The sequence below is a fragment of the Paralichthys olivaceus genome, chromosome 4, assembly GCF_024713975.1.
Source record: "Paralichthys olivaceus isolate ysfri-2021 chromosome 4, ASM2471397v2, whole genome shotgun sequence".
NCBI lineage: Eukaryota > Metazoa > Chordata > Actinopteri > Pleuronectiformes > Paralichthyidae > Paralichthys > Paralichthys olivaceus.
The window spans coordinates 22,967,762-22,994,219 of record NC_091096.1 but is presented as its reverse complement, the minus strand read 5'-3'; the positions used below and the strand labels follow the sequence as shown (position 1 = coordinate 22,994,219).

General features: G+C 42.4%; 2 protein-coding genes across 6 annotated transcripts in view; both read left to right on the top strand.

Moving 5' to 3' along the window:
* Window positions 1-3,092, top strand: part of si:dkey-91m11.5 (BCR activator of RhoGEF and GTPase) — a 32,857-nt gene extending 29,765 nt beyond the window's left edge. For both annotated transcript variants that reach the window (XM_069524273.1, XM_069524274.1), the window contains 5 exons: window positions 245-384; window positions 509-643; window positions 738-843; window positions 1,363-1,522; window positions 1,722-3,092. In XM_069524273.1, the coding sequence (XP_069380374.1) occupies window positions 245-384; window positions 509-643; window positions 738-843; window positions 1,363-1,522; window positions 1,722-1,811 (631 nt within the window). In that variant the 3' untranslated portion in view covers window positions 1,812-3,092. The remainder of the gene's footprint in view (window positions 1-244; window positions 385-508; window positions 644-737; window positions 844-1,362; window positions 1,523-1,721) is intronic.
* Window positions 3,093-4,418: 1,326 nt separating this feature from the next.
* Window positions 4,419-26,177, top strand: specc1la (sperm antigen with calponin homology and coiled-coil domains 1-like a). Of its 4 annotated transcripts, none has more exons than XM_069524272.1 (16): window positions 4,419-4,780; window positions 11,576-11,738; window positions 11,859-11,997; window positions 12,681-14,311; window positions 14,667-14,874; window positions 15,080-15,153; window positions 15,748-15,923; window positions 16,242-16,405; window positions 17,095-17,213; window positions 17,931-18,021; window positions 18,644-18,733; window positions 18,825-18,984; window positions 19,308-19,410; window positions 21,179-21,295; window positions 21,394-21,453; window positions 22,652-26,177. In XM_069524272.1, exons 2-16 carry the CDS (start codon window positions 11,613-11,615, stop codon window positions 22,739-22,741), a joined length of 3,348 nt encoding a protein of 1,115 aa, XP_069380373.1. In that variant the 5' UTR covers window positions 4,419-4,780; window positions 11,576-11,612; the 3' UTR covers window positions 22,742-26,177. The 4 variants fall into 4 exon arrangements, with proteins under 4 accessions (XP_069380373.1, XP_019949473.1, XP_019949476.1 ...); XM_020093914.2 differs by having other exon boundaries at window positions 17,059-17,213; XM_020093917.2 differs by having other exon boundaries at window positions 4,571-4,775.
* The last annotated feature ends 281 nt before the right edge of the window (window positions 26,178-26,458 follow it).

Genomic DNA, 26,458 nt, shown 5'->3' with positions numbered 1-26,458 from the left:
TGATTGGTTTTGAAGTGACCACAACTCCAGTACCCACATTTTTGCCAACTTCTTGGCAAGTTCTTGTTCTTGTTCATCTGATTCTTCTGTCACCTCATCAACAATGACTGCAAACAACTGGCTGTATGGAAAATGTCTCTATTCAGAGGAACACTGGTACAAGTGTTTTGACGCTCTGGCTATGTCTGTTTATTTCTAATTGTCCCCTTTACATCTTGCTGCTGTGTGACTGTGTCCCGATCAGGCGAGAGCGCTCTAAGGTTCCCCTCATTGTGAGACAGTGTGTGGAGGAGATTGAGCGGCGAGGGATGGACGAAGTGGGAATCTACCGAGTTTCTGGCGTTGCCACCGACATCCAGGCGCTGAAGGCTGCATTTGATTCAAGTGAGTGTGGGGAAGGAAAAGCTGATTCACATGTAAACAACACTAAAGACAGAGCCCAGCACTATTGACTCAACTTGTCTCGAGTATTATATGGTATTCAGTGACTGTCTTATCTGCTGCACAGACAACAGAGACGTGTCTGTCATGATGAGGGAGATGGACGTAAACGCCATCGCTGGAACACTGAAGCTGTATTTCCGAGAGCTGCCGGAGCCTCTTTTCACAGATGAGCTGTACCCCAACTTTGCTGGAGGCATCGGTCGGTCTTTTTTTTCCCCATCATTTTTAAAGATTTAAGAGGAAATAAATGCATTTGCAAGTTGTGACACCAGTACATTTTTTTTGCTTTGCAGCTCTGTCTGACAGTGTGGCCAAGGAGAGCTGCATGCTCAACCTGCTGCTGTCTCTACCAGAGCCCAATCTGGTCACATTCCTCTTCCTGCTTGATCACCTGAAAAGGTAAACAACTTCAGTTAAAATACATTATCACCTCCGCCAAGGAGGTTATGTTCTCGTTTGTTGTGACCAGGACCAAACGATTTCAATGAAATTTTGTGGAGGGGTGGGAAAGGTCCCAAAGTATTTCAGTGAATTTTGTAGCAGATCAAGGATTTTATTTTTCAGCTTTGTCTTTGAAAAAGAAAATCAGGCATGTTTAGGGGACTGATATCGATGAGTCACTAGATCCACATTTTATTTGAATCTGCACCAAATTGCTCACATTAATAAAAATCAGACCCTTAAACATGCCGCATTATTTTCATCAAGATCCACTTATTATTCTCAGAGAAATCAAGGTAAACGTTCTACTAAAATGAAATGCTATCTGAATGCTAATAAACATCCAACAATCAAACGCAGAGGAAAACTTGAGGTGACCCCTGTGTATTGGATTGAATATCTGCTGCTGACCATGAAAAAAAAATCAGACTTGCATGATGTTGTGAGTAAAGGTAATTTTCCACTCTGCTGTTACAGGGTGACTGAAAACGAAACCATCAACAAGATGTCTTTGCACAACCTGGCCACAGTTTTTGGTCCCACTTTGCTTCGGCCCTCCGAAAAAGACAGCAAGATCTCACACAGCTCACAGCCCATCTCCATGAACGACAGCTGGTCTCTGGAGGTCATGGCCCAGGTAAAACTGGTTGTGTAATACTGTAGAGAAAGCGCTGCACATACTGTATGAATTGTATTAATGCGTATGTGAATTGGTGAATTTCAAAACTGTACCTTCAAGCACTAATGACTAGTGGTCATTAAGAGTTGAAAAGCTACTATATAAATACAGAGGACGTGCCTGTGAGGGCCTGACCACCTCTGATGTTTCTCCGCAGGTTCAAGTCCTTCTCTACTTCCTGCAGCTGGAGAGCATTCCAACACCAGACAGCAAACGTCAAAGCCTTCTCTTCTCTACTGAAGTATAACAGGAGCTTCATGCACATGTCTGCAAACATCCTGCTCAGAGGATCAAAAGTCAGCTGCTTATTGAGGTGGATGTCGCCGAGCAGCCGTGGCTGGCTGCTTCACTGAGAAGATGCTTCATTTAGCCACCAGGGGGGACCAGAGACACATTTTAGACTGTAAAAACAGCCACTAAGACTGAAGCCATGTCTTCTAAAGATGCATTGAGCATGTTCACTCACAAACTTACCTGCTGCCTCAGTAAAAAACATCCCTAAATGATGTATGGATAATATATTAATATATCATTCTTTTTTTATTTAATTTAAATTCCAAAAAGCATTAGATGCTGTACCTTATAATTCCCCACCGTTCTGTTCCGTCTCAGCTCGCTCCATGTTCACAGAGGGGGATTTCTGCTGTTGTTGGATTCTTTCAGATATATTTCTGTGGATGTGTGATGGATGAATGGACGTTTTTGTCGTGTCTTTACATGTTTATTTTTTTCCAGAAATGTTTCACTCGGTTAAAAGCTCACCTGTGCCAATGTTTCCCTGCTGAGGACCAATAGAACATTTCAGTTGCCCCGATGTTTACACTCTTTTAATTTTGTACAGAGTTTAATAGTATGAGACTGAAAACTAGTTATTACACAGCAACATGCAGGCATGTTGACCGAACCATTTGAAAGGTGTTTTCTTCCCTGTGATATAGATATTTGTATAGTGTTCTTATTCAGTTTGCAGGTTCTTCTGCCTGTTAGTTATGAGTGGTTTTTTGGAGGTGGTACCGAGACGTGAAAGGCTAATCATTCCAGGAAAAGGCGAGGTTTAATGCTCACACCCATGGAATGTATACTGTGCTGTGTATAATTTTCACTTTGCATTTGTCTTTTGTCCATATTTCATGTGCTTTGTGTGCACAATATTTTTTAAGCCTCTATCTTGTTTGATTCATTCGGCTCCAGTTACTGTATGTGTGTCGCTTTCTGCGTTCCTTGTATGTTATCCACGACCTGTATAGGACACACTGCTGTAGAGGGGAGAGCACCTGGAGATCATCTGAAATACCAACTGTTCCGAGTTCATAACCGGTTTATCATCCACATACATACCGTTGTATTATTTTCAATCCTCCATGGAAATATGCTGTATGATCACAAGTTATACTCTTGATAGCACAAACTATAACCTTCAGTGCTTGTGATTAATGTCAAATAAGCAATAAGTCTTAGTGATCCATAGGATGAGCAATGACCAGGGTGTCATGCGTGTATGGTTTATGTAAATAAAAACTTAATAACATTGTGTTTGCATTGTGTTATTTCTCCTTATCTGATAAACATTCATCCTTGACATAACTGTTTTAATTTGTCTCATCAGGCACAGCAATGTCCATATTCAAAATCCACTCTACTAAACTGACTTCAGCATGCTGAGTTGGTTTTTTCTGCTGATGCACCCTGCTGCCACGTAGGAGCGCTCCATTTGGACTTTGGGGGCCTCAGGCAAAAGGGACCTGTGGGGCCCTACATCGAATCTACCAACCCGTACCCCCTCAAAGAAACACATGACACCAAGCCGCATCATTCTAATCTTTCAAATGATTCTTTCATTATGAAAATTACAAAGTACATACTGTGCACACACATAAATGATAGTTAAGTTGTTTAAGCTTAGGTTTAACCCTCACCACCATCTGAGGTGCATCATACACAGACATTCTTCAAACAAGCCTCTACGATTATAGAGCTTTGAGCAGCAGTGGAATGGGGCGGGGGCTTCTGACCGTGTTGCAATGCTGTCTCCTGTACATAACCGTTTGTAGATTAGAATTCAAGGACATCCTCACAAAATTGTAATTACTGAGGACAGAATAACATATTAAGGGGTTTTTGGGGGCCCCTCTCAGCTAAGGGGTCCACGTAATCACCTTCTTTGCCAATTCTGGTGCTATGCCCCTGCTGCTATTTGCCACCACTTCATTGTGTATGTATAAATATATCGACTACACTTACACAAAGTGTGACTGGCAAAAACTTGGTGGAGCCTGTAAAACAATAAATATTTGAGTACACCTTTGATTAATGCTGAATGGTTTCTCCAGACAGAGACAAATCTCCAGCGACCTCAATAGTCTGATAATCAATATTTGAGATGAATCAGGTTAATGGGAATAATTGATGCAGTAACTTTTTTTCTATGGGTGAAGGTGTGTAAAGCTCTGCGGCCTTCTGGCTCAGTTCCATGAGTCATCTGCAGACAACAGGACTGATCCACTGTGTATTTTAAACACAGTGGAGACAGCGGAGCAGACTGTCCCTACTGCAGTGACCCCCTGAATTATCCTTCCTGCAGACTATCCCTCCTTTACTGTTCCTCTTGCAAGGTCCCTTCTACAGACTATCCCTCCTTTAGGGTCCCTTCTGCAGACTATCCCTCCTTTATTGATCCACTGTGTATTTTAAACACAGTGGAGACAGCAGGGCCCTACTGTCCCTACTGCAGTGACCCCCTGAACTATCCCTCCTGTGCTTTCCTTCCTGCAGACTACTCCTCCTGTACTGTCCCTACATACTATTCCTATTTTATTGCCCCTCCTTTACTGTCCCTCCTGCAGACTACTTCTTCTTTACTGTCCCTCCTGCAGACTACCCCTCATGTACACTACTTCTTCTTTACTGTCCCTACAGACTATTCCTATTTTATTGTCCCTTCTTTACTGTCCCTACAGACTATTCCTATTTTATTGTCCCTCCTGCAGACTAGCCCTTCTTTACTGTCCCGGAGCCTGATGCTGCTGAGGTGATGCAACCAGAGGAGGGGGCTGAGGATCATCCGGCTGCTGCCAGCAGAAAGGAGCTGACATTGGAGACCGATGCTGCCCGCTGCCGTCTTGAGTTGCGGGCTCGGTGAAGTGTTAGCGACCCGCAGATGGAAGTTAAGGGGACTTTCGCTGACCTCTCTCGGATGAAAAACTAACAGAAGGTCAGGTATGAAGACACACCGCTGTCTCTATGCCGGTGGCTATGCTAACACGGTTAGCCTAACGCTAGCATTAGCCTCCTCACGCTGCTCACTCACAGCTGAGCTCCATTAACTGAGCGAAACCCAACACAGAGAGCAGCGGCGAGGTTCAGGTCAGCGCTCACACGAGTTCTGTTGGTGTCATTGATTCAAAACAGCGCGTTAGTCTTTGGTTTAACATCAAACCAGATTTGACTTCAGCTGTCAAGCTAGCTGCATTCATCTGGACCTGGACCATCACTTATTCCAAAATAAGACTCGAACATTTACTGTGGATTCATACAACAGTTTGACCACAGTCTTTACTGAAGGTAGTCTGTGTTTCCCATGGAACGACAGGTTCAGCTCTCATAGAGTTTTTAAAATCTCTTCATGGTCTGGGGAAAAGCTTTATCATTATTTTTTATTATTATTATTTATTATCTTCCATGCAGTGATCGTGACTAATACACTGCACATGTTAGAAAGAACAGATGTTGTTCATTTCAAAAAACATTTTGTGAGTCTTAATTGAGATTGACGGTTTGGCCTGAGAAGCTGTCAATGTTGTTTCCATGAAGCTTTTAGATAAAAAAAAAATCCAAATCAAAAACAGTATTTTATGGTTTGTATCGGATATTTTGTTTCTTTAATGTGTTAAATTGTTTAAGTCTTGTCGGTGTTGCTGATCAGTTTCAATATACAAGTACGTTCTAGTGCAGTGCTTTTACTTTGAAAGTGCGTGTCCAAACAGGAAGTGAAATGACTGAAATTCCCTGCTGACCTTAAAGCTAACTAGCTAGCTGGGTTATCTGCTTGGTTTAAAGTTTCTGTTTGGTCTCTAACATGGAAGCACTGACAGCTGTTCACTCAGCACAGTGGGCTAGTTGTCTCAGCCTACAGCTCTGGTTGATACCGTGTGTAGTCGTGTATCTGAATGAGAAACTGTTGGGGGCTAACGTTAGCTGCGGCGCTAGGGTGGGTGTAGCCAAGAACAATGTAAATGTGCCCCCCACCCTGAGAAGAGTCAACAGTGGACTGATGGTGCAGCTCTCCAGTGTTTCCTGTGTGTGGATCAAACGCTTCACTACTGCACAGCTCCCACCTGTGTGTGTGTGTGTGTGTGTGTGTGTGTGTGTGTGTGAGTGTGAGTGAGTGAGTGAGTGAGACTAAATCATCCTCACACTCAGTCCATCATCTCTTTTTTAGAAACCAGAGGTAACCACAGATGTTCTCCCTTTCCTGGAAAAGAGCAATATTTCACAGCCCATGCTTTAAATCAGTGTTCAGGAGATGTGACTTCAGGAAGATCTTCCTACTTGGCCTGATCGCTGCTTCTAGAGAAATACTTAGGGTCAGTTCACTGCTGTGTTTTCTAAGTGGCATTGAAGAAGGGACTGTATTTCCATGATAGGCTTTACACAATCACACTATACATACGTTTAAAGGTAGATAGAGATAAACATGCAATATAAACACGGGGGAAAATAGATAGAAGTAATATAAACAGAGTATATATATATAGAGCAAAATATGTGGTTGCACATTAGCCATTGAATTGCACTCATATATACTCATATATGCTTATATATATATATATGCAATAAAGTCTTCATTTCTACAAATCTTCAGTTCCATGGATGCTCATTCTCCAAAAATGGCAAAAACATGTCATATATCGTCAGTGTTCTTTCCCAGTAGGATTGAAATATAAAAATTGGTGATTGTCATTGAACTGAAAGCTCCATCATAAAAAGATATTGTTTGATAGTTACATTACAGGCTGTCTGATTAATAGTGAGGTTAATTCTGCTCAATCAAATGAAATAAACTGTCAAATGTATATTGGGCTTTTTTAGACATATTGACCGCTCAAATCACTTTACAGTACAATTTACCTATTTTCACATTCAATCACTATATGCAGAACTTTTTCTATCACACTCCATTCACATACTTTCAATTTGGGGTTCAGTATTCTGCCCTTAATGCGGACTGGAGGAACCGGGGATCAAACACCCGGACTTCTGGTAATTGGACGACCTGTCCTAAGCCATTTCTGCCCAATTCAATTCAAGGCTTGACGTTGTCTGCTCCGTCTCAGGAAGACTGGAGCCTGCTTGTCCTTGCACACACAGTCACCCTTGTAGGGTTTACTTTTTTTTTTTTCTTTCTTTATGGGAGACGCCCCCACAGGAAGCTGTTGTTATGGCAAGGAAGTGCCTCCCCACAGTTAAAGCATGCATAGGGAAGGGGTATTTATGAGTTACTCGACCACTACCACCCCCACCTCCTCCTCTTCCTAGACAGTTGCTTCTTCGGCCTCAGTCTCAGTGGCATGCTTTTGTTCAGCTGTCTGTGCACGAACAGAACCCACACTTGTTCCTTTGGCGAGCCTTGGACCGAATCCATTGCATTCATTTACACTGTAATCAAATAGTGCAGCTCTATTTAGTTTGAATCAGGGCAAGTCTTAGTGGCTTCTGACCTAGTGTGGAGTGGCCTGCATTCTGCAGCACAAAATTATTTTATTTCTAAATTGGCGTTTCACAGTGTTGTCATGTTTTCACATGTAAATAATTATTGAAACAGCCTATAACTTCCATGACATATTACTGGTAGATAGGGATTATAATTATTTATTATTATTAAACAAAATTATAAATTGTATCTTCACGGCAAAATATACATTTTCCTCATCAGATTTATGGAGTTGGCAACAAATCACAGAGGCTAATATTTAAGGAAATGTCTTCCAGTGTCACACTTACCTGACGGTCAATGGACCTTATATTTTTTGTGCAGTTTATCAAAGATAGTAGCTATTTTTAAAACGACGCATCACAATGTCACGAACAGTGCATTAATGCAGAGTCACCAGGAATGACACAAACAACACTGTTTTGATCCAGTGTGACTCATCGCAGATGTTAACTACAGTACTGTGAGAGGAACAAGTCCTTAAGAATACATTTTTGTAACTAAATCAAGAGTGACAAGGCCAGTGTATATACTGTACATCTGAATATATATGTATATGAATTACTCAATTGGCGCTAAAACAAGCTTTGTGTCGTAGGTCATGTAGACCAACATGCTAAAGTGTACATTGCTGTGCAGAGCAGAAGAGTGAAAGAAAAGGCAGCTGACTCTGCCCCATTTTGCTGCTCGGCTGGTCCCCAGCCTGCGCTCCCATGTCTATTCAGATCCAATGAAAAGGGTTGTGCTCTAGCTAGCAGCGCTCTGTTTCAGACCTCTGCTTTGACACTCATTCAGCTATTCAGAAAGCTGGCTGCTTGTTGAGAGCACATGTCAGTACTTAGGGAAAACGCCCTACACAATTGAAACATCTGTGTTATGGATAAATGGATAAATACAGAGATACAAATACTACAGTAGTACATAGTTAGCAATGTCAAGACAGATGAGATTGTAAGATGATTGCATTTCAAACCGTGACATCATAAGCACAAGGTATTAAAAATAAGCCCATTAAAGCATTACTGTAATATTTCATTTCTAGAACAATGTTGTGATTATAACACAGCAAGCTGAGTCCCATTGATTTCACCATCTCTTATGCTGGAGCAGAGTTAAGTTAGTTTGTTAATACAATGGTTCTTTTAGACAGTTTGATCTTTATACTTATAACCAAAAGGTTCTTGTGTCAGGGCTGCAACTACTGATTATTTTCATGGTTGTTTAATCTGTCAGTTATTTTTTTGACTAATTATTTGGTGGGTAAGTTGTCAAAAATAATAGAAAACGCTTATCATAATTTCCTAAACCTTAGGCTAATGTCACCAAATTACTTGGGTTGTCTGGCCGAACACTATAAAACCTAAAGATACTCAGTTAGTTATCATATAACAAAACAAACCCACAGCAAATCATCTTGATTGAGAAGCTAGACTTGTTTTAGTATTTGTTTGAAAAAGATACTTAGGCAATCAATTATCATAAACAAAGTTAATGATTAAATACATCACATGAACTAATTGATTAATTGACTTAACGTTTCAGCCAGTTAGTGAAATGCTCACCAAGCAGAGAAGTGCTTAAGTCATGGCAGAAGCACAACAAAAGCTTTCCAGGAAACTATTTATGGCTCCAGGGCATAAACAGCCCATCGACATGTAATGTCTTGTTGTGGCTAAGATGTAATGATTTCACATGTATGAAAACATTTTCTTAAAGTATGGCCATGACATAATGCCTCCAAACTAGGAGTAGATTATATGACCAAAAATTCCATCTTGATTTTTTATTAATCGATATCGATTATCATCATGATAAATGTCTTATATAATTATTTCTTTTAAGTTTAAAGACTTAAAAACGTTTGTTTCTGAATGAAGGTAGTGATTTCAAACTTCTTCATGAGCAGAGAAAGACAAACACTTGATAAAACAATCTGAGGCAGATCAATCATATGTTATACCTCCTCACTATGCTTATACACTGCATAAACATCAAATTGATATATATTGAACTTCTGTTATATTGCTATTGATGACTGTTTTATTGCACAGCCCTAGTCCAAGCCTTGTGGGGATGAAGATGCATTAAAAAAAACTAAAACTAGCAAAGGATGTTGACTGGAGAAAATATGCACAAAAAAAACAAGACGCCTCTCTGAACAAAGTTTGTCTGATGACCTTTTCCCTACCGCACAGGTCTGTTTTAGAGAATATAATATACGACCAGCTGACACAGTATTTGCTATTGACTTCTATTGGTTTCTTTTGTTTGTGCAGCTCTTGTAAACTTACACATAACTCTCTATGGTCTGATATGACTCATGTTTTGTAGCTGTAATTTTGCAAGCATGACTTCTTCACCCCCCCTTTTTTATCTGTAAGTGTAATCAACAAACTCTTAGTAACTTTTCCCAAAGCCTAGGACTGTTTGTGTTTTTTGTGGTTTGCTTTGATGACGTATGTGTAGTTAATCTCTCAGCGTCTACGTCACTGGAGGCAAAGGTTGCCCTGACAGAAATAACAAGCCAGATAAATTTATTCTCAACACAGAAAAAATCAAAGACTAAGGAGTCCCTTATGGAAGAGGACGTGGTGGTGGTTTACAGATTTAGAGTGACACCTGTACAGAGGGAACAGATGAAATCAATAAGTAAAGTGTTTGTCTTGAATAACATTGTGGTTTGGTAGACGTTTTGTTTATAAGTTCTCTGGAAGTATCGGCAGAGAGAACGAGCACATTATGTGACTGATGTTCACTCATGTGTGCAGACTGCTCTGGCTGTATCAGATTTTAATTGTTGATTCATATTTCTGTGGATTCACTTAGATAAGATTCAAGGAAAAGCTTTGGTCAGTGAATTGTCTAAACATTTATGCTGCTGCTGTAAAACACTAACATCACAGCTTCCTCTTTCTACTTTACTGCTGATATCTGATTATGTTTGTTTCATATCCAAACAACAAACTTCTGCTGAGGAAAACAAGAGCTCTGTCTCTGAGACAGATCGGAGCTGGGTTTCCTGCATTTAATAAATCTCTCCTGTTCTCTTTCGACAACTCCAAGACATCCAAGTCTGTGCTAAAGTACTTACTCTTTGTCTCAGGCCTTGTCCCAAATCACATTTTCTTGCTATCATGGCATCGATTCTTGGTCTCTGCAGACCGTAACACATGTGAAAAACACGCCTCCTGTGTTTTATTCAAGGTTTTGTTGTATGGTTAAAGTTTCAACACCTTGTTTACTGCCAAATGAATATTGCCAACATTTCCACAGATAACTCCAACATAGTTGTAGGTGCTTCAATTTTCTGCATCACATGTTACTAATTCAATACACCGTTAAAGAAGTCAAGATTGTACCCTGATCAAATTTCTACTAGGAATCTTTGCACAGTCATCAGATTGTTTATACAGAGTAATGGTAATTGTGACCTGGTATGAATACATCTTGTACAAACACAGCACTAAATAATTATTTGGCAGTGAAAAATGAAATGTAGTGCATCGGAGCGGATTGGCTGGGAACAGACTCACATTTTTTTGCCTCACAAAATCTGATGTTGAGTTGTAAATGTTCAAGCTTTCACTTTTGATGTGTAAGGGAATCAACTTTTCCTTTTTTGGCTCTGCTGTTCACTGTGTACAAAGCTAGTAAAAAAAAGAATGTTGCCCAGCTTTATATGTGCTAAAGTATAATCTGTAAGACCACGTTGTCCCCACAATATACACAAATGACTACAACCACCTACATTAAAATAATCAGTGTGAACATGTGTCATCACTGTTCTAGCCCGGAGCTGTGAGGCTCCACTGACTGAACTGTCAAAAACACACGAGAGCCATCTAGTGGAGACATTGGTCGGCCTGTGGAAGCCGAGTTCACTGTTTATCTTGCATTCCTGTATCTCGGGTGGTCTCACAGCTGCCTTACAAATGTAACAGCAGTGAAGACAAAGTGATTGAAATCACAAGGAGCAGACAGGTATCCTAGAATCATGGTACAAATATGAATAAACAACATTTTAAAGTATAATATTTACATTAACATTAATCAGTGTAGAGGAGCTAAGGTGGAATTATCTAATACCCAGGACCAACTGTCTTAAAAACATGTGAAATCAGAGACATGTAGATATTTCAGCAATTCTGTCCCATGCTTTTGAGAGTGAGGCAGACTCTGCTCTCTAGTGTTTTAGGGACAGCCTCAGTGGAAAGAATTCCTTCCAGGGAATACTGGAGCTATCACTCTGCAAGCTGACATATACCCCCCCCCCCCCCCCCCCCCCCCCCCTTTGTGCACAGATTGTACTGTAAATGTATCGACATCAGAGAACTCAGTATGAAGAAGTCAGTGCGGCCGGCGGTGAGTAAGGTGAGCGGAGATCGAGGGAAGTCTGAGGCCGCGGCCACCGCTGGCACTGGAAAGCCTGCAGCCAAGACCAGCACCACAGCATCGCTGTCTAAGGTGAAACTCAAGTTATGATGGAGCGTTCAGCAGCTGATACAAGTCATTGTTTAACCAGGCTTGAATTTCACTTTCTTTTCTTGTTTGTAAGTGAAAGTGTCAAATGTTTTGTGCTTTCAGGTGAAAAGCAATGATGATCTTTTAGCAGCTATGGCTGGAGGGAATCCTGCATCAAGTAGTGCTGTCGCCAAGACCAAGAGGACTGCCTCTGTCGGGATTAGTGCTAACAACCTAGACAGCAAGCCAAAGACAACATCAGGTATACCTAAAATTGAATTCCTAGATATTGGTGTAATACAGTGGAAACAGCTTACAATGATCATGTGATCTCTCTCTGATGCTAAGGAGCAGTAAATTACTGACAGAGCCAGTAAAAACTGTAAAAAATAAGTTTTTGTGCCAGGGCAGAACCCCCCCATCCTCGGGCAGACACCCAGGGAGCCATGCACAGCTCCACTGCCCCAGGGAGAGCACACCTAGCCAGGGCACGAACCCAGGGACCACTGACAGCTCCACTGCATGGGCCACAAGGTTCACAGCCCAGCCGCAGGGCCACCAAGCCCAGGCAGACACCCAGGGAGCCATGCACAGCTCCACTAAGTCCGCTCACAGCGATAATGTGGGGTGTTTTAATACATGTTTGGACCATAAAAATTTTGTTTTTTATGTTTTTTACCAGCTCCTACAGTTATTTACTGCTCCTCTCTGTGTCTCCTCACTTCCAACTGAAACGAGGCAAAACGAGCCTGCCATCTCCTGCGGCTCTCCATAACCCTAACCCAACTTGAACAACACAGCAGGAGGTTTTCCGCTCACACTTGGAGAAAGTCCGGAGTTTCTCACTCGGACATTTGCTCTTACAGATCAGTTTAGTGCATGTTTAAAAGCAGCTTATGTAAGTTCTACCTGAATTGTAAAGACAACCATTTCCTCTCTCCCTAGGTACAGCATCCAAGCGTGCAACATCTTCAACTTCCAAGGAGCCAAATTCATCACGAGACCGTCTTCGGACATCCAGAACATCAGCCACTAAGAAGCAGTCGGTATCAGGGACTGTAGCAGCGGATTTGGCGTCAGGGAAGCGCTCTCGCAGCCAGATTCTGACAGAGTCTGAGGGCCGCATGAGCAAGTCTAAATCAGACGGCCAGATTAGTGATAAAGTGGCTTTGGAGGCTAAAGTAAAAGACCTGTTGGGTTTGGCTAAAAGCAAAGAAGTGGAAATCCTACACCTGCGTAGTGAGCTGAGGGACATGAGGGCCCAGCTTGGGTTGGGAGGGAAAGAAGTGCCGCCGCAGGAAGAAGCTAGTGAGGAAGAGAAGCCCCACGTCTCAGCCATCACAGCAGCTGATGTGGAGTCCACTCTGATTCTTCTACAAGAGCAGAACCAGGCCATCAGAGAGGAGCTCAACCTGCTGAAGAGTGAGAACCGCATGCTGAAAGACCGACTCAATGCGCTGGGCTTCTCTCTGGAGCAGAGGCTGGACAGTTCTGACAAACTGTTTCACTACGCCTCGCTGAGCCCAGACCTGGCGGCAGGCAGTGGGCAGAGTGATGGTGGAGGCACAGGTACGCTGACCTCATCAGTGGAAGGCTCCGCCCCCGGCTCTTTGGAGGATCTGCTCACGGGACACCAACATGGAGGGTCGGCAGACAACCTCGACAGTGAATCGAGCGAGGTCTACCAGGCCGTCACCTCCAGTGACGACGCTCTGGATGCCCCCTCTGGAGCCTCCTCGTCTTCCGAGTCTGAATGTGCCCCCAGCAGGGAGCACTCACGGAGGGGCAGCAGTGGTAATGCCAGTGAGGTGTCTGTGGCCTGTCTGACGGAGCGCATCCACCAGATGGAAGAGAACCAGCACAGCACTGCTGAGGAGCTCCAGGCCACTCTACAGGAGCTGGCCGACCTGCAGCAAATCACTCAGGAGCTAAACGGGGAGAATGAGCGGCTCGGCGAGGAGAAGGTGATCCTCATGGACTCCTTATGCCAGCAGAGCGACAAGCTGGAGCTCTACGGTCGCCAGATTGAGTACCTGCGCTCTTTGCTGGATGAGCACCATATATCTTATGTGCTAGAGGAGGACATCAAGAGTGGCCGCTATATGGAGCTGGAGCAACGTTACGCTGACCTGGGAGATAATGCCCGCTTTGAGAGAGAGCAGCTGCTGGGGGTGCAGCAACACCTTTCCAACACGTTAAAAATGGCCGAACAGGACAACGCCGAAGCCCAGGAGATGATTGGCGCGCTGAAGGAGAGGAACCACCAGATGGAGCGAATTATGGATTCAGAGAGACAGGACCGGACTGCCATGGCGGCCGTACTCGAGGAGTACAAGGTGGCGGTGAGCAGTGACCAGGCAGAGCTGAGCCGCTGCAGAGCCCAGCTGGACCAGGAGAGGCAAAGGGTGGCCGAGCTGTACTCTCTGCACACTGCAGGGGACAGAAATGACATCTGCCAGCTGCTGGAGGGTGTTCGACTGGGGAAAGAAGAGGCTGAGGCCAAAGCTGCAAAAATGCAGAAAGAGCTGGAGCAAGCCCACGTTGAACTCAAGAGGATGCAGGAGACTTTCAGTAAGGTCAGTTGAAATTAAATGTGTAGATGCTAAGGAGTCTTAAAATAATTTAAATTCATGATGCAAGAGTTTTTGTGTAACCAACATAAGGGCTTCATTATCAATGATCAATACATGATTTTACTTTGAAAATCTCACAAATATACGGGTCAATACTTGAGATTCCCCAAGATTCCCCATTAGCACCTCACCTGTTCACCACCAGACAGAGGAGAACTGTGCACATGTATCATCAAGACTGTACACAATCCATCTGGTTATGTTATTATATGACATTCCTGAAGCTTTGCTGCACATTTGTCTGATAATTTCTTCATAGCTTGTTAATAATTAAATACTCTTCATCCTGTGTGTGCAGCTGGACAGGGAATACAGAGAGTTCCAGCAGCAGGTGCAGCAGCAGATGGCCGAGCAGGATCGAGCTCTGGAGAAGCAGCGTGTGGAGCTGCAGGAGAAAGAGACAGAGATCGCCGACATGAAGGAAACCATCTTTGAGCTGGAGGATGAGGTTGAGCAGCACCGAGCTCTCAAACTGCACGACAACCTCATCATCACAGACCTCGAGAGTAAGTGGGTCGGAAACGCACTGGGTAGTAGGTTTATACACCTTCATGTTCAGTTATTTAGAGATTGTGTAAAACAAAAGCAGCATCTTCTAACACCTTAACTCTGCTCTGTATCTCCGAAGTTTTAATCTCCTGAGACGTGTGTTTGAATCCGTCTGTTGCTCCTGTTTCTTTACCACCAACTTATTTCTTCTTCCCATTTCAGACTCTGTTAAGAAGCTTCAGGACCAGAAGCACGACATGGAAAGAGAGATAAAGATTCTTCACCGCAGACTGAGGGTAAGGATGCTGCTCTGGGGTCGCAATGTTGTTTAAAGACAGAGTTAACCTTGAGTCAAATACTATTTGCGGAAATATTGTTTGCTTTAATAAGGGCTGCAAACCAGGGGTAGCATATCCACCAATGCCGTGCTGTTTACGATACACCGGAGACAACTACATGACCAAGTCATTTTACATTAAAGCTTTCAAAGAAAGCTGAGTTCACAATTGGGGACACAATTCAAGTTAATATCTACAACACTATTCTGACTAGTTCAAACTTAATTTAAGGTATATTGAATTGAGGCAAACTTGAACTAAGAGTACTCAGAAAAGGTAGATATCTGAAACTGGAATTCTATTCATAATTAAGTTGCAGATATCTGTAATACATATAAAAAAGAGAGGTGTTGATTGTAATGACAAACCCACACCGAATTACCACCTGAATTTGCTTCTTAGCATCTTATGTTTTAATTTACTGTCACTATTCCCATCAGCCTAGTCTCAGACCAAACTGCCCCGACTTCTTTAATGAACGAATGTATCATTTAGCCTTAATAATGTTCAATTTCATACTGTGTGTGTGTGTGTGTGTGTGTGCGCGTGCAGGAGGAGTCAATGGAGTGGCGTCAGTTCCAGGCTGATCTGCAGACAGCTGTTGTCATTGCTAATGACATCAAGTCGGAAGCGCAGGAGGAGATTGGAGACTTGCGGCGCCGGCTGCAGGAAGCTCAGGAGAAGAATGAGAAGCTAAGCAAGGAGCTGGACGAGGTCAAGAGCCGCAAGTAAGAGCCACAGAGGGATGTCTGGAACCCCTCCAGCGGTCACGCTGACATTGTCTGTCTAATGTTTCTAAATAAAAGGAGGGGACATGTAACTGCTTATCTGATTACGATGCTGGATGCTCAGCAGTGAGGTTCACGTCCATTTGTCTAAGATGAACAGTAGAAAATTACCATCACAGACCAAAAAACAGAATCATTCTTCATACATTTGAATTAATTTTTCATCTACAACATAATATAAGTTCCAGAGTTTGAGCAATTCTCAAACCATAGTGTACAGTGTATATGTGCTCTGAGTAGATATTGTATGTTTCCCAGGCAGGACGAGGAGAGAGGCAGAGTGTATAACTACATGAATGCAGTGGAGAGAGACCTGGCTGCTCTCAGACAGGGGATGGGTCTCAGCCGGCGTTCTTCCACCTCCTCAGAGCCTTCGCCCACTGTCAAAACACTCATCAAGAGCTTCGACAGCGCCTCACAAGGTACCACACAGTTCTGATTTCATATTTTCTTGCTGATTGTTGTCTTGTATTTAACAAGTCTGACAGTGTGTGTGTGTGTGATTGGTACTTAAACCTTATTCCTCCAAATGCACTTCTTTAATGTAAGGTTTGAGTGTGTATTACTGTTTCAGTGCATGTTCGGAACATGCCTGTTTTAAATGGACTGTTTAATTATACTGCTGTGATGCTGTTTGCAGCTTTCTTTCTGAAACTGTAAAAGTGACCTGTAGTAATTTAGAGCGGCTCGACTCAGCACAAAGAACCTAAAACTAGAGATTGATTCGTTGTTGCCGTTAACGTGCCTGTTGTCATTAACTGCTGTTGCCGTGCTTGTTCAAGTCACCTACGTTGATGATTCCCAGCAGCTGCTGGTATGGAGTGCTGCTCGCCTGTTTAGTCATCATTTATTAGTAATTGCAACTAAATGGCACCAGATTTGACACTGCTCTTCCTTGGGTCCTTAATAACACACATGCCAAGTGTGAAGCCGATAGATATGCATTCCGCATACAGACAGAAAGACATTTCCGGAATTACTAGACAGATGCTAATAATAATTTCAGCTATATCACACAAATGTAGGGTTGTATTTGTTTTGCTTTTTCTTATCTAAAATTAAACCTGTTCCACAGCCACAGACCAACTGTCCTGTCCGTGTGTTAACTTAGGTCCACCTACCAATGGTGCCTCTGTAACGCCCACAGCCTCCGCTGCCCCATTACCACGCACCCCCCTCAGCCCCAGTCCCATGAAGACGCCTCCAGCAGCAGCTGTTTCACCCATACAGGTACAGGAGGGAATACTTTGTCTTAATATGTTACTAAAATGTCCTTTTCTCCTGTTTAAACTTACCAATCTGTACTTTTTAGATGTTATTTAGTGACATTTTCTGTCCACCATGTGAAAAGTAGTATTTGGCCTCACTATACAGCATATAAAACAACATAACTCAGATAACTTTGTCAACACAGTGTGAATAAATAATTGAAAATGCACAGTGTAGTTTCCCACAGACAAAAGAGATGTTTTCAAATAACTTGTTTTATTCGACCAACAGGCCAGAACAAAGAGCTGTTGAGTTTACTATCATGTATGACAAATAAAAGAAACAAATCCTCACTTTCAGGAATGCAGAGGCTGTGAATTTTTGAAATTTTTACTTGAAGAATGAGTCAAATGATGAATCAGTTACCGAGCACTGCCCTGTGAAAGTCGAACATCCGAAACATGAGCCAAGGAAAACAGCTGTTTGTAGCTTTCTGACATCAGTTCTTTCAGATTATCTAATGATTCTTTTATAATTCGTTTTTTATCTGAAGAAATACAATGTCATACAAGGCGATTCAGCATTATTTTATATCACCAACTTTGGAGATACTAGGTCCGTGTCAAAAAACCAAAAATGTCATATGCTACATTTAACATTGTATTTATCTCTCAACACTATTCATTGAATTTGTTATACAGACAACTATTTATTATTATTTATTTAATGTTGTTTCAGAGACACTCCATAGCAGGGTCTATGTCAGCAGCCAAGCCGCTCTCCTCACTGAGTGATAAGAGGCCCAGCTACACAGACATCACCATGCCAGGTGAGGCAGCCGTCACCATGATGATTTCTCATTCACTGAATTAATATTGACACTTTCTTCATTTCAGAACTGTTGTTGTCAGTCATTTAAGAAAAACTGTCAAAAAGAAAAGGGCAGAGTTGTGTACTTTTAATTATGAGTCACACACAGGATATGGTCCTCTGCTGTTCTTCTGTCACAGTGAACTATCATAACGTTAATCGTGAATGGACTGTCCACTCTCATGAGAAATAAAGGAAGTGTGTTTCCCCAGAGGCCTGGTGTTTGGTGTAAGCAGGTTAACAGCTTGCTGATGTTATTTTTCTAGTTCATCAAAACACTAGAGGGAATGATAAGAGGGAAATAACGAGCCACCACGTATTATAGATTTTCCCTCGGTTCATTCTCACCAGTAATGAGTTCAAGTATTTCATGTGAACGTGCAGACTCGGGTGTAGCCTCCCAAGTTCCGTTTATTTTTCTCTGATTTATAGTTTTCTTGCCGAGCGAGTCAGCCTCGTGCGTCGGTAGTCCCTGAACTCTGAGGGGCTGGAATGTGACCCTGTAACATCTTGTTTCAGAGGAAGTTGCTTACAGATACACTCACTCTCTATATGATGTAAATACTGTGATGTATCCACAGCTGAGCACCTTCTCAGGGGAACCCCGGCCAGCAGACCACCAGCAGTCCTCCAGAGGGTCTCCAACATGGACTCCACCAAGGCAATCTCAGGTTAGAGATGCCAGTTCAATTACAAAGAACACCTCTCCCTCCATTTTAGTTAAAAAAGCAGCCTGTTACGGTCTCCCCCTGTCCTTTACAGTGTCCCGCAGGAGCAGTGAAGAGATAAAGAGGGACATGTCGGCTGCAGACGGGGCCTCCTCCTCCTCCCTAATGGCCATGACTGCAGTTTCCTCTCCGCTCTCATTGTCCTCCTCCTCTCCCACCGCCTCCATCACCCCCACAGCACGCAGCCGTCTAAGGTACATCCACTCAGAGCACTGCCTCAACTATGTGGTGATACTGGTAGAAGTGAATCATGTTTCCAGCAAATGTGCTCAAGTTGACAGTTTAAATTCATTGTGGTTCCATTCTTGTCAGAGATTTTAATCTGTCAACTGCTTGTGTGACATCGTGTCTTTATACTGTGGTTTCGATTGGTCTGCTGACAAAACATACAACCCAATTGATGTCAGCCTCCCTAAGCACACGCTTATCGTATAATATATTTTCTGCCCTAATTTGTTAAATATTTTAAAACTGTGGTAAAGTCTGTTTATATGTCTTTTGTGCGTGTCTGCTACAGGGAGGAGAGAAAAGACCCGTTGTCGGCACTGGCCAGAGAGTACGGAGGCTCCAAAAGAAATGCTTTGCTAAAGTGGTGCCAGAAGAAGACTGAGGGTTACCAGGTAGGTTACCTGCTTACTAAACTTCTGTGTTCTGGTTCTCATTGAAGCTAGTGGTTTGAAGCTAACACCCAAATCCAGTGGCAGATCTAGGATTTTTCTAAATCAGGGGCCAAAAGGGGCCACAATTTACACAGAGGGGGCAATTACATCTAATGTCCATGCACATTTCCTGATTCAGTAAGGGACATTTACCTCCTTGTTTACTGTTAGCTCCACAGATTTGAGAAAAGCCACACATCATTGAATATATTTTGTTCCTTTTCATTGTGTGCTGACAGGCCAGGGAATACTTTTAGAAACTGCGTCACACTCAAACATGACAGCCAGTCATAGCAATCTGTTCCACTGTCATTAGTGACAGGTTGTAAGATAGAATCTACAGGCTGATTAAAAATGTCACTCTTCATGACAGGATGAAGTGGCCTTTATCTGTATTTTGTGACATGACGCCAGTTTCTGTCAACAGCAACAAAATGACTAATTGTTAAGTAAAGATGGAGGGGTTGAGCGACAAAAACAGTCTGCACCGGACTCTTGTTTTTTGTTACTGATGTTCATGTCTGTTTGGTTAAAAGTCTGCAAATATGAAAAGCAGGTAAACATTTTGTGTGGTAGTAATTTGAGCTGATTGTGATAACTTTTGTTATTCGACCAGTGTGACGTTGTAAAGAGGTCAATAGTTGAATTACTACAATGTGAGGACAACATTTTCATCTTAATCTGCTTAAAGGAATAGTTCACTGAATTTCATGGAATTTTCATTTTTTAGTGAACTATTCCTTTAACTGTCTGATAGCAAGTGCTGAGTCTGATGCAGCTTCCTGATCTGTGTAGAATTGTGTGTTATAGTCCTTTTTTTTACCTAGTCCCAATTAATACTACAAGTTTCAGGCAGCGGTGACTGAGCAGCAAGTCTTTACAGAAGTAGCACAGGAGAGCAACTGATGTCTACTTACAGCAGAAACAAACTTACTTTGTCACTCTGTTGTTTTAATAAGGGAGTCCGTCAATAATCAGACATTTTTCAAACACGTAATGAGCTACAGTGACCTGATTAATATACAAGACACCTTCAGGTTTCCATGTAAAGATTTAGATGTAGACCACCACAGTGTGGCCTCTCTTCTGAGACAGTTGACTCAAATGGAAGAACATCTGCCCAAACATGGGCAGAGACAATAAAGGTCAAAGCATTGACTAAGAAATGACTTAGATGACAATCAGTGGGTTTGTCAAGAGTCACTTGCCACACTGAAGTGATGTTTACCCCTTTTAACAGCTGTGGTTTATGGTTACTATGGCACCTCAGGTCCTCTCCAGGAAGTGTGCAACATTTAACACATCCTGTGATGTGCCATACACAAAATCATGGGGCTTTTCTCTGTGTACTATCGAGATTACATATGTGACAGTGACAAGACTTGAACATCAAGTTACAAATAACCTCAGTGTTTGTTTGCAGCTGTAAATCTGTGATTTTTAAAGGTCAGGTGAAAGTTGATGGTGGAAAATACGTCAGTTTGATACGTGGATTTACACTGTTAATGGTTATATCATTTAAAATATTTCCATGACAGGTGAAAATATTGTGACCATAATATCTTTTCAAGAAATGCTGAAACACACAGTGACATTCAAGGTCTGGTTTAAAATGTTGTTCCCTCTTAGTTTGAATAAGGAGCAGAAATTAGGTTTCTATCGATTTTAAACTGTAAATGTTCTGTCTGATGAAATCAAAGTGTAACTGGATCATCACTGTGTTTTTTAGAACATTGATATCACCAACTTCAGCAGCAGCTGGAACGACGGCCTGGCCTTCTGCGCTGTGCTCCACACTTACCTGCCTGCACACATTCCCTACCAGGAGCTCACCAGCCAAGACAAGGCAAGTGGAGTTTAAAGAAAAAACCCAAACTTTCATTACCAGCATTTTTATACCTAATGTGTGTAAAATCATTTCATTTCTTCTCGTCCCTTCCACAGAGGAGAAATTTCTCCTTAGCTTTCCAGGCTGCAGAGAGTGTGGGCATCAAATGCACTTTGGTAAGCTACAGGTCCTTATGAAATAACTTATTGATTCATTTAAGAGTGAAAAACTACAGAAAGGAAAAATTCCCCTACTTTAAGGAAATCATACTTTACCTAAATTTGTACATAATGTAAACTCTAACGAATGTGCACAGAAACATGTACGCAGATTATGATGTTCTTTCTCTCAGAGCTGTTTTTGGAAGGCATTATTATTTGTACTTGTCCCCTGTTTTTCTTTTCATGATCGTGCAATTATTATTTTTTCCATTCTAATCTCATATTCTTTGCCAAGTCAAGATATAAATGTATGTCTGACGATGATTATCCAGACATGAACGACAGTGTGTTTTATGGTTGTAAAGTGTGTCGGCTGTCTTGCTTTTATTCTCATAAACCTCACTGACCTGCTGTCGTGCCAGTCATTACAAAATAAAGCTGTGCGACCAAACATTGTACAAAGCCCCAGAACTCCATTTTAAATTGAGCTAGATATCATGAGCTCATTACTCTCAAACACTTGCAAGTCAAGATTTTTACACCATCATTTTTTTTTGTTTGGACAAATGATATCCGACGTGTTAAATCTACCTACATCCTGTGTTCTTCACTAGCAGCTGAAGTTTGTTGAGTTATTAATAACTTGTATGTTCAGAGTACACTCACCAAAGTCCGTGATCTCGTTAAGTAAAACAAATGAGCCCTATTTGCCATTTGTGGACGAGTTTTACAAGTCGCTGACAGAAGCCCCCGGTTGCATTGAACTCTTGTAAGACGAGATCAGAGAGTTTTACAGATGAGTCACGGGGCTACGATCTGATTTCCAACCTCCTGGAAATCTAGTTGGTGAAATCTCCAGCCTGCTTTGGGCCGGGCTCGATTAGGTTCCTCTCGGGTTCGGGTTGTGTTCAGACAGAAAAAACACTGTGTTGTCCACTGAACCATTTTCCCTCCTCCAGCTTGAGCTTCAATTTTAGAGGATCTTTCAGACTCACCATGTCTTCTCTCGTCTGTGTTTGTGATTAGTCTTGTCAGGACCAGTCTTGGATTTCTCCTGGTGAAAGTGTAGTGTGTGACCCTCCGTTGCCAGTCAGCCAAACAGTATGAGCTCATCACGACTGCGAGACTCTCGATCACACATCAGGATGTTGTGTAGCGTGAACTTCCCAGTGAACTGCTGACTTTGAAAGTGTGTTTTGTTTTTCCATTCCAGGACATAAATGAGATGGTGCACACAGAGAGGCCGGACTGGCAGAGTGTCATGACTTACGTCACAGCCATCTACAAGTACTTTGAGACCTGACTTCACCGCCTCGTCCACCCTGCTCCTGCAGTGCAGTCGGTGCCACGCCAGCCTTCCTGAGCTCTCAGCAACCTTTCAACGCCACAATCAACTGTTATACCTCACCGACCGCCTCCCCACACACCGAAGTGACACCCAGTCACGCTGCATGCATCACCTCAGTATTTAGCAACAATAAAGGCAGACCAGAACCTCACTGGATGCAACAGCTACTCCATCCTTCCACTAGGGCTCGTCTGTATGTCCACTGTTAGTAGTACGTCATTAGAATGGACTGGTGTGTCGACGTGGAGCCAAGTGTGACCTGACCAGCATTCAAATCCTTTAGATGATCTTTGCCTTCAGTTCACATCTGAAGCAGCAGCATGGAAAGGAAACCAAGTCTCAGTGCCTTCTACCTGGCTCCTCTGCTCAAATGTTCCTCCACTCTTAACCCATTTTCATGTCTGTTAAAGGGAGATTCCAGCAACTCAGACCTAAATTATTCTCTTTGCAAGAGGAGATATTTCATAAATAGTCAGCGGTTTTTTCCTTTTGTTTGATTAAAAAAAAGTTTGCAGTGTTGGAATTCCCCCACGACCCTGTGAATTCCTGCAGTTAGGACGGACGCAGTATTCTTTTTGCACCAGATGTTACAGTGCGATACAGATGCCTCTCGTTCAGTGGATAAAGTGCCTGTGTGAGTTTTGATGAGCTCTGTCTGTGAGCCAAACCTCCGCAGAGGCAGCGTGGAAGTGTCTTTTCACTACAGTCTGTGAAGCCAAAAGCCAGAGGAGTTGTTGCCAAATATATTTCAGAGCCTTCCGATGGTTGATCTCTGGCTTTCTGGTCGTCAGGACAGACCGATGCTGCATGAAGCTTCACCATCTGATCATAGTGACTTTTCGAGCACAGAAATATGCTACGTTGTACAACATTACTACACTTATGTTGAGCAGCCATAACATACTCTGATAATAATTCATGAAGGTGGACTAAGAGACATATGATATGTGTGGAATTTTGAACACTAATCTTACAACTTTATAATGTGAGTGTTTGCATTTTATAGGCCCGCATTTTGCCATCTTGCACTTAGACTTTCTTTAGGCACATACAGCACACAGCATCATTTCGTCATAACCAAAGGATGAGTGAGTAGACGATAGTTTTCTCTCATAAAGTGTGATTTGATTGACTAGATTAGTTCTGCTTAGACTAGAGAGCCCTAACTTTTTATCAGCCTGAGGCATTCATTCAAGAAAATAGTCTCATACCCAGGGACTTAATGTGAGGAGAATGTGCTGCAGTTTGTTAGAAACCAGCTGACAGATATTCAGGTGAAGGACTCGTGTTTGTAGGTCAATGCAGCGTCTCATTACAGATACAGTTCAGTTATTTGGGAAATACATATGCTACCCTTCTTACATAGAGATGGATGAGAAGATTGATGCCTGTATATGACATATGAAGTGAGAGAAGGCAACTGGTGAGCTTAGCATGAAGACAGGAATCAGGGCCCGGTCACACATTTGTGTGAACCTTCGCCTTCCGTTCACCTCCTATATGTGCGAGCGAGGAGGCGAATAAAACGGGCTTCCAGTGAATCGCAGCGTGGCGTTGTGTGGAGTCACCTTCGCTAAAGGTTGATCTGCGACATTCGCTTCGCTTTTGTGTATGTGTGCCCCGACCCTTAGGGGGAAACAGCTAGCCTTGGCCGCCTGCTAACACCTCTAACCTCTGTAGAAATGATAAGTTGTAGTTTCACAGGTGGTTATGTGCTCATTTTGTTTTTAGCTTTAAAGGTGGTGATGGGCAGATTTTGTCAGCTGTTTCCAGTCTTAGCAGAGCGGCTGTATCATATTTGACATACAAGCATGAGCGGTATCCATCTTCTCGTCTAACTCACGGCAAGAGGAATCTAAAATTCTTTTGCACATCAATGATAAAACATGCACAAGCGATTGAAGAATCCATTGTGCCACTGTCTGACTTGGTGTGGGGATGCTGTGTTAGACAGGTCGTGTTTGAAGTTCTTAGTGTGATCATCACTTCAGAGAAGCAGTGTAGCACAGCGTCGTCTCATTTGTCTGATTTCAGTCAGTTAACTGTGCCTCATACAAGCTGTATTTATTTGCATGGTTTCCAATCATTGTTGTGAGGTTTCTGCTTTATTTGTGTGTCTGAAGTGTATCTGAATTCATTAGACGTGAAACTAACTAGATGCTCTGAGATGAGCTTTTTTTGTATTCCACTCGAAACGCCTGCCTTAACAGTTTAGTCAAAGTTCCTGCAAGTAAACGTCGGTGACGTTTCCGCCCGTGGTCGTCTAACCTCACCAGGCATGTGTGACATTGAGGAAGTGTTTTCTGAAACAAGCTTCCTCTTGTTTGTGCCTCTTAAGGAACTATAGTTGGGTTTCACACTATACTTTAAAGTTGGTTTAACTTCCGTCATGTGCCTGGTGAAGGGGACTACACTCTGTTTTGGAGCAGTTTGCTGGCAACAATACCAACTTCAACAGAAACCACATTGTAGCCACAACACCACAGTGTGTACAGACGCATCAATCAGTGATTTCGAGACAGCACACAAGCCTGCAGCAGTGACACTTTCTTTTTAAGTTTAAGTGTGTGAGTGAGTTATTTAATGACATTTGAAAGCATTGGCTCACTGTTGATGGGTTTTTGTGATGCCATGAAGCTGAGGATTATCAGCCAGCTGTTATACTGTGTTCTGCTCAATTTCACCACTGGGCCCCAAATGTTTTATCGCTCCCGATAGGAACATCTGAGAGCTCCAGAAAGATTTGATGCCTCTCCATCCTGGAAGCGGAATGTGTTTTGATCGCGCTTTAGTGATCCCGGGGACTTTTACGAGGTCCATTGCGTGCTGATGTGGAGTGATTGATGAACATTGAGCCTCAGCCCGCCGAGGACGGACCGGGCGGCTGGCGAAGGCTTGGAGGCACATTCCACCTCCACACCATGCAACCGTGAGGGACATGTTACATCGTCTGGGACCTGAGATGATGCCCTTAGTGTAAAGCTTTACTGAAGCAAATGTGAACCTTTCTGTTATGACTTTATTGGGTCCACTTCATCTACAGCTACATTTATTTTTCTATGTTTACTTGAAAATGCTCTGAGAATTCCACTGAACCGCTTAAGTTTCTTTTTGTTTCCATGTTGCCTTGTTTTGTTTTTTCCCTTAAGAGAAAATCCTGATCACGCCTCCTGCAGTTCTCAAAAGTTCCCATGGCAAAGTTAAAGCTGAACGAATAAGTGTGTGTGTCTGTGTGTGTCTGTGTGAGTGTGTGTGTGTGTGTGTATAAAAGGGACTAAGCTACAGTATTAAGTGCACACTATGATGATAATCAGTTGTTTAATAAAAGGTCATCTGGTTTTATGTTGCTTTATTTTTTTTGGCAATAGTAATAAAAGACCATATGAAACAACCATGTTTGTGTGTGTTTCATGTTCTCCTGGTAACATTTTATTCCACTTATTAATAAACAATGAAAAGTGTGTGGCATTTACACAAAGATTAGTAAGTAGAGCTTATTTGAATTCACTGTTCACAGAGTCCATTAAAGAGCATAGAGACAGACCTGGTACATAAATTAGCTGAATTTTAAATTGGAGTATTTTTTAAACTAGTTTTTGAATGATTCCAAAGAATAGGCATCTTCAAGATATAGATTAGCCCCCTTCACCACAAGACTTTAGACTGGTGCAT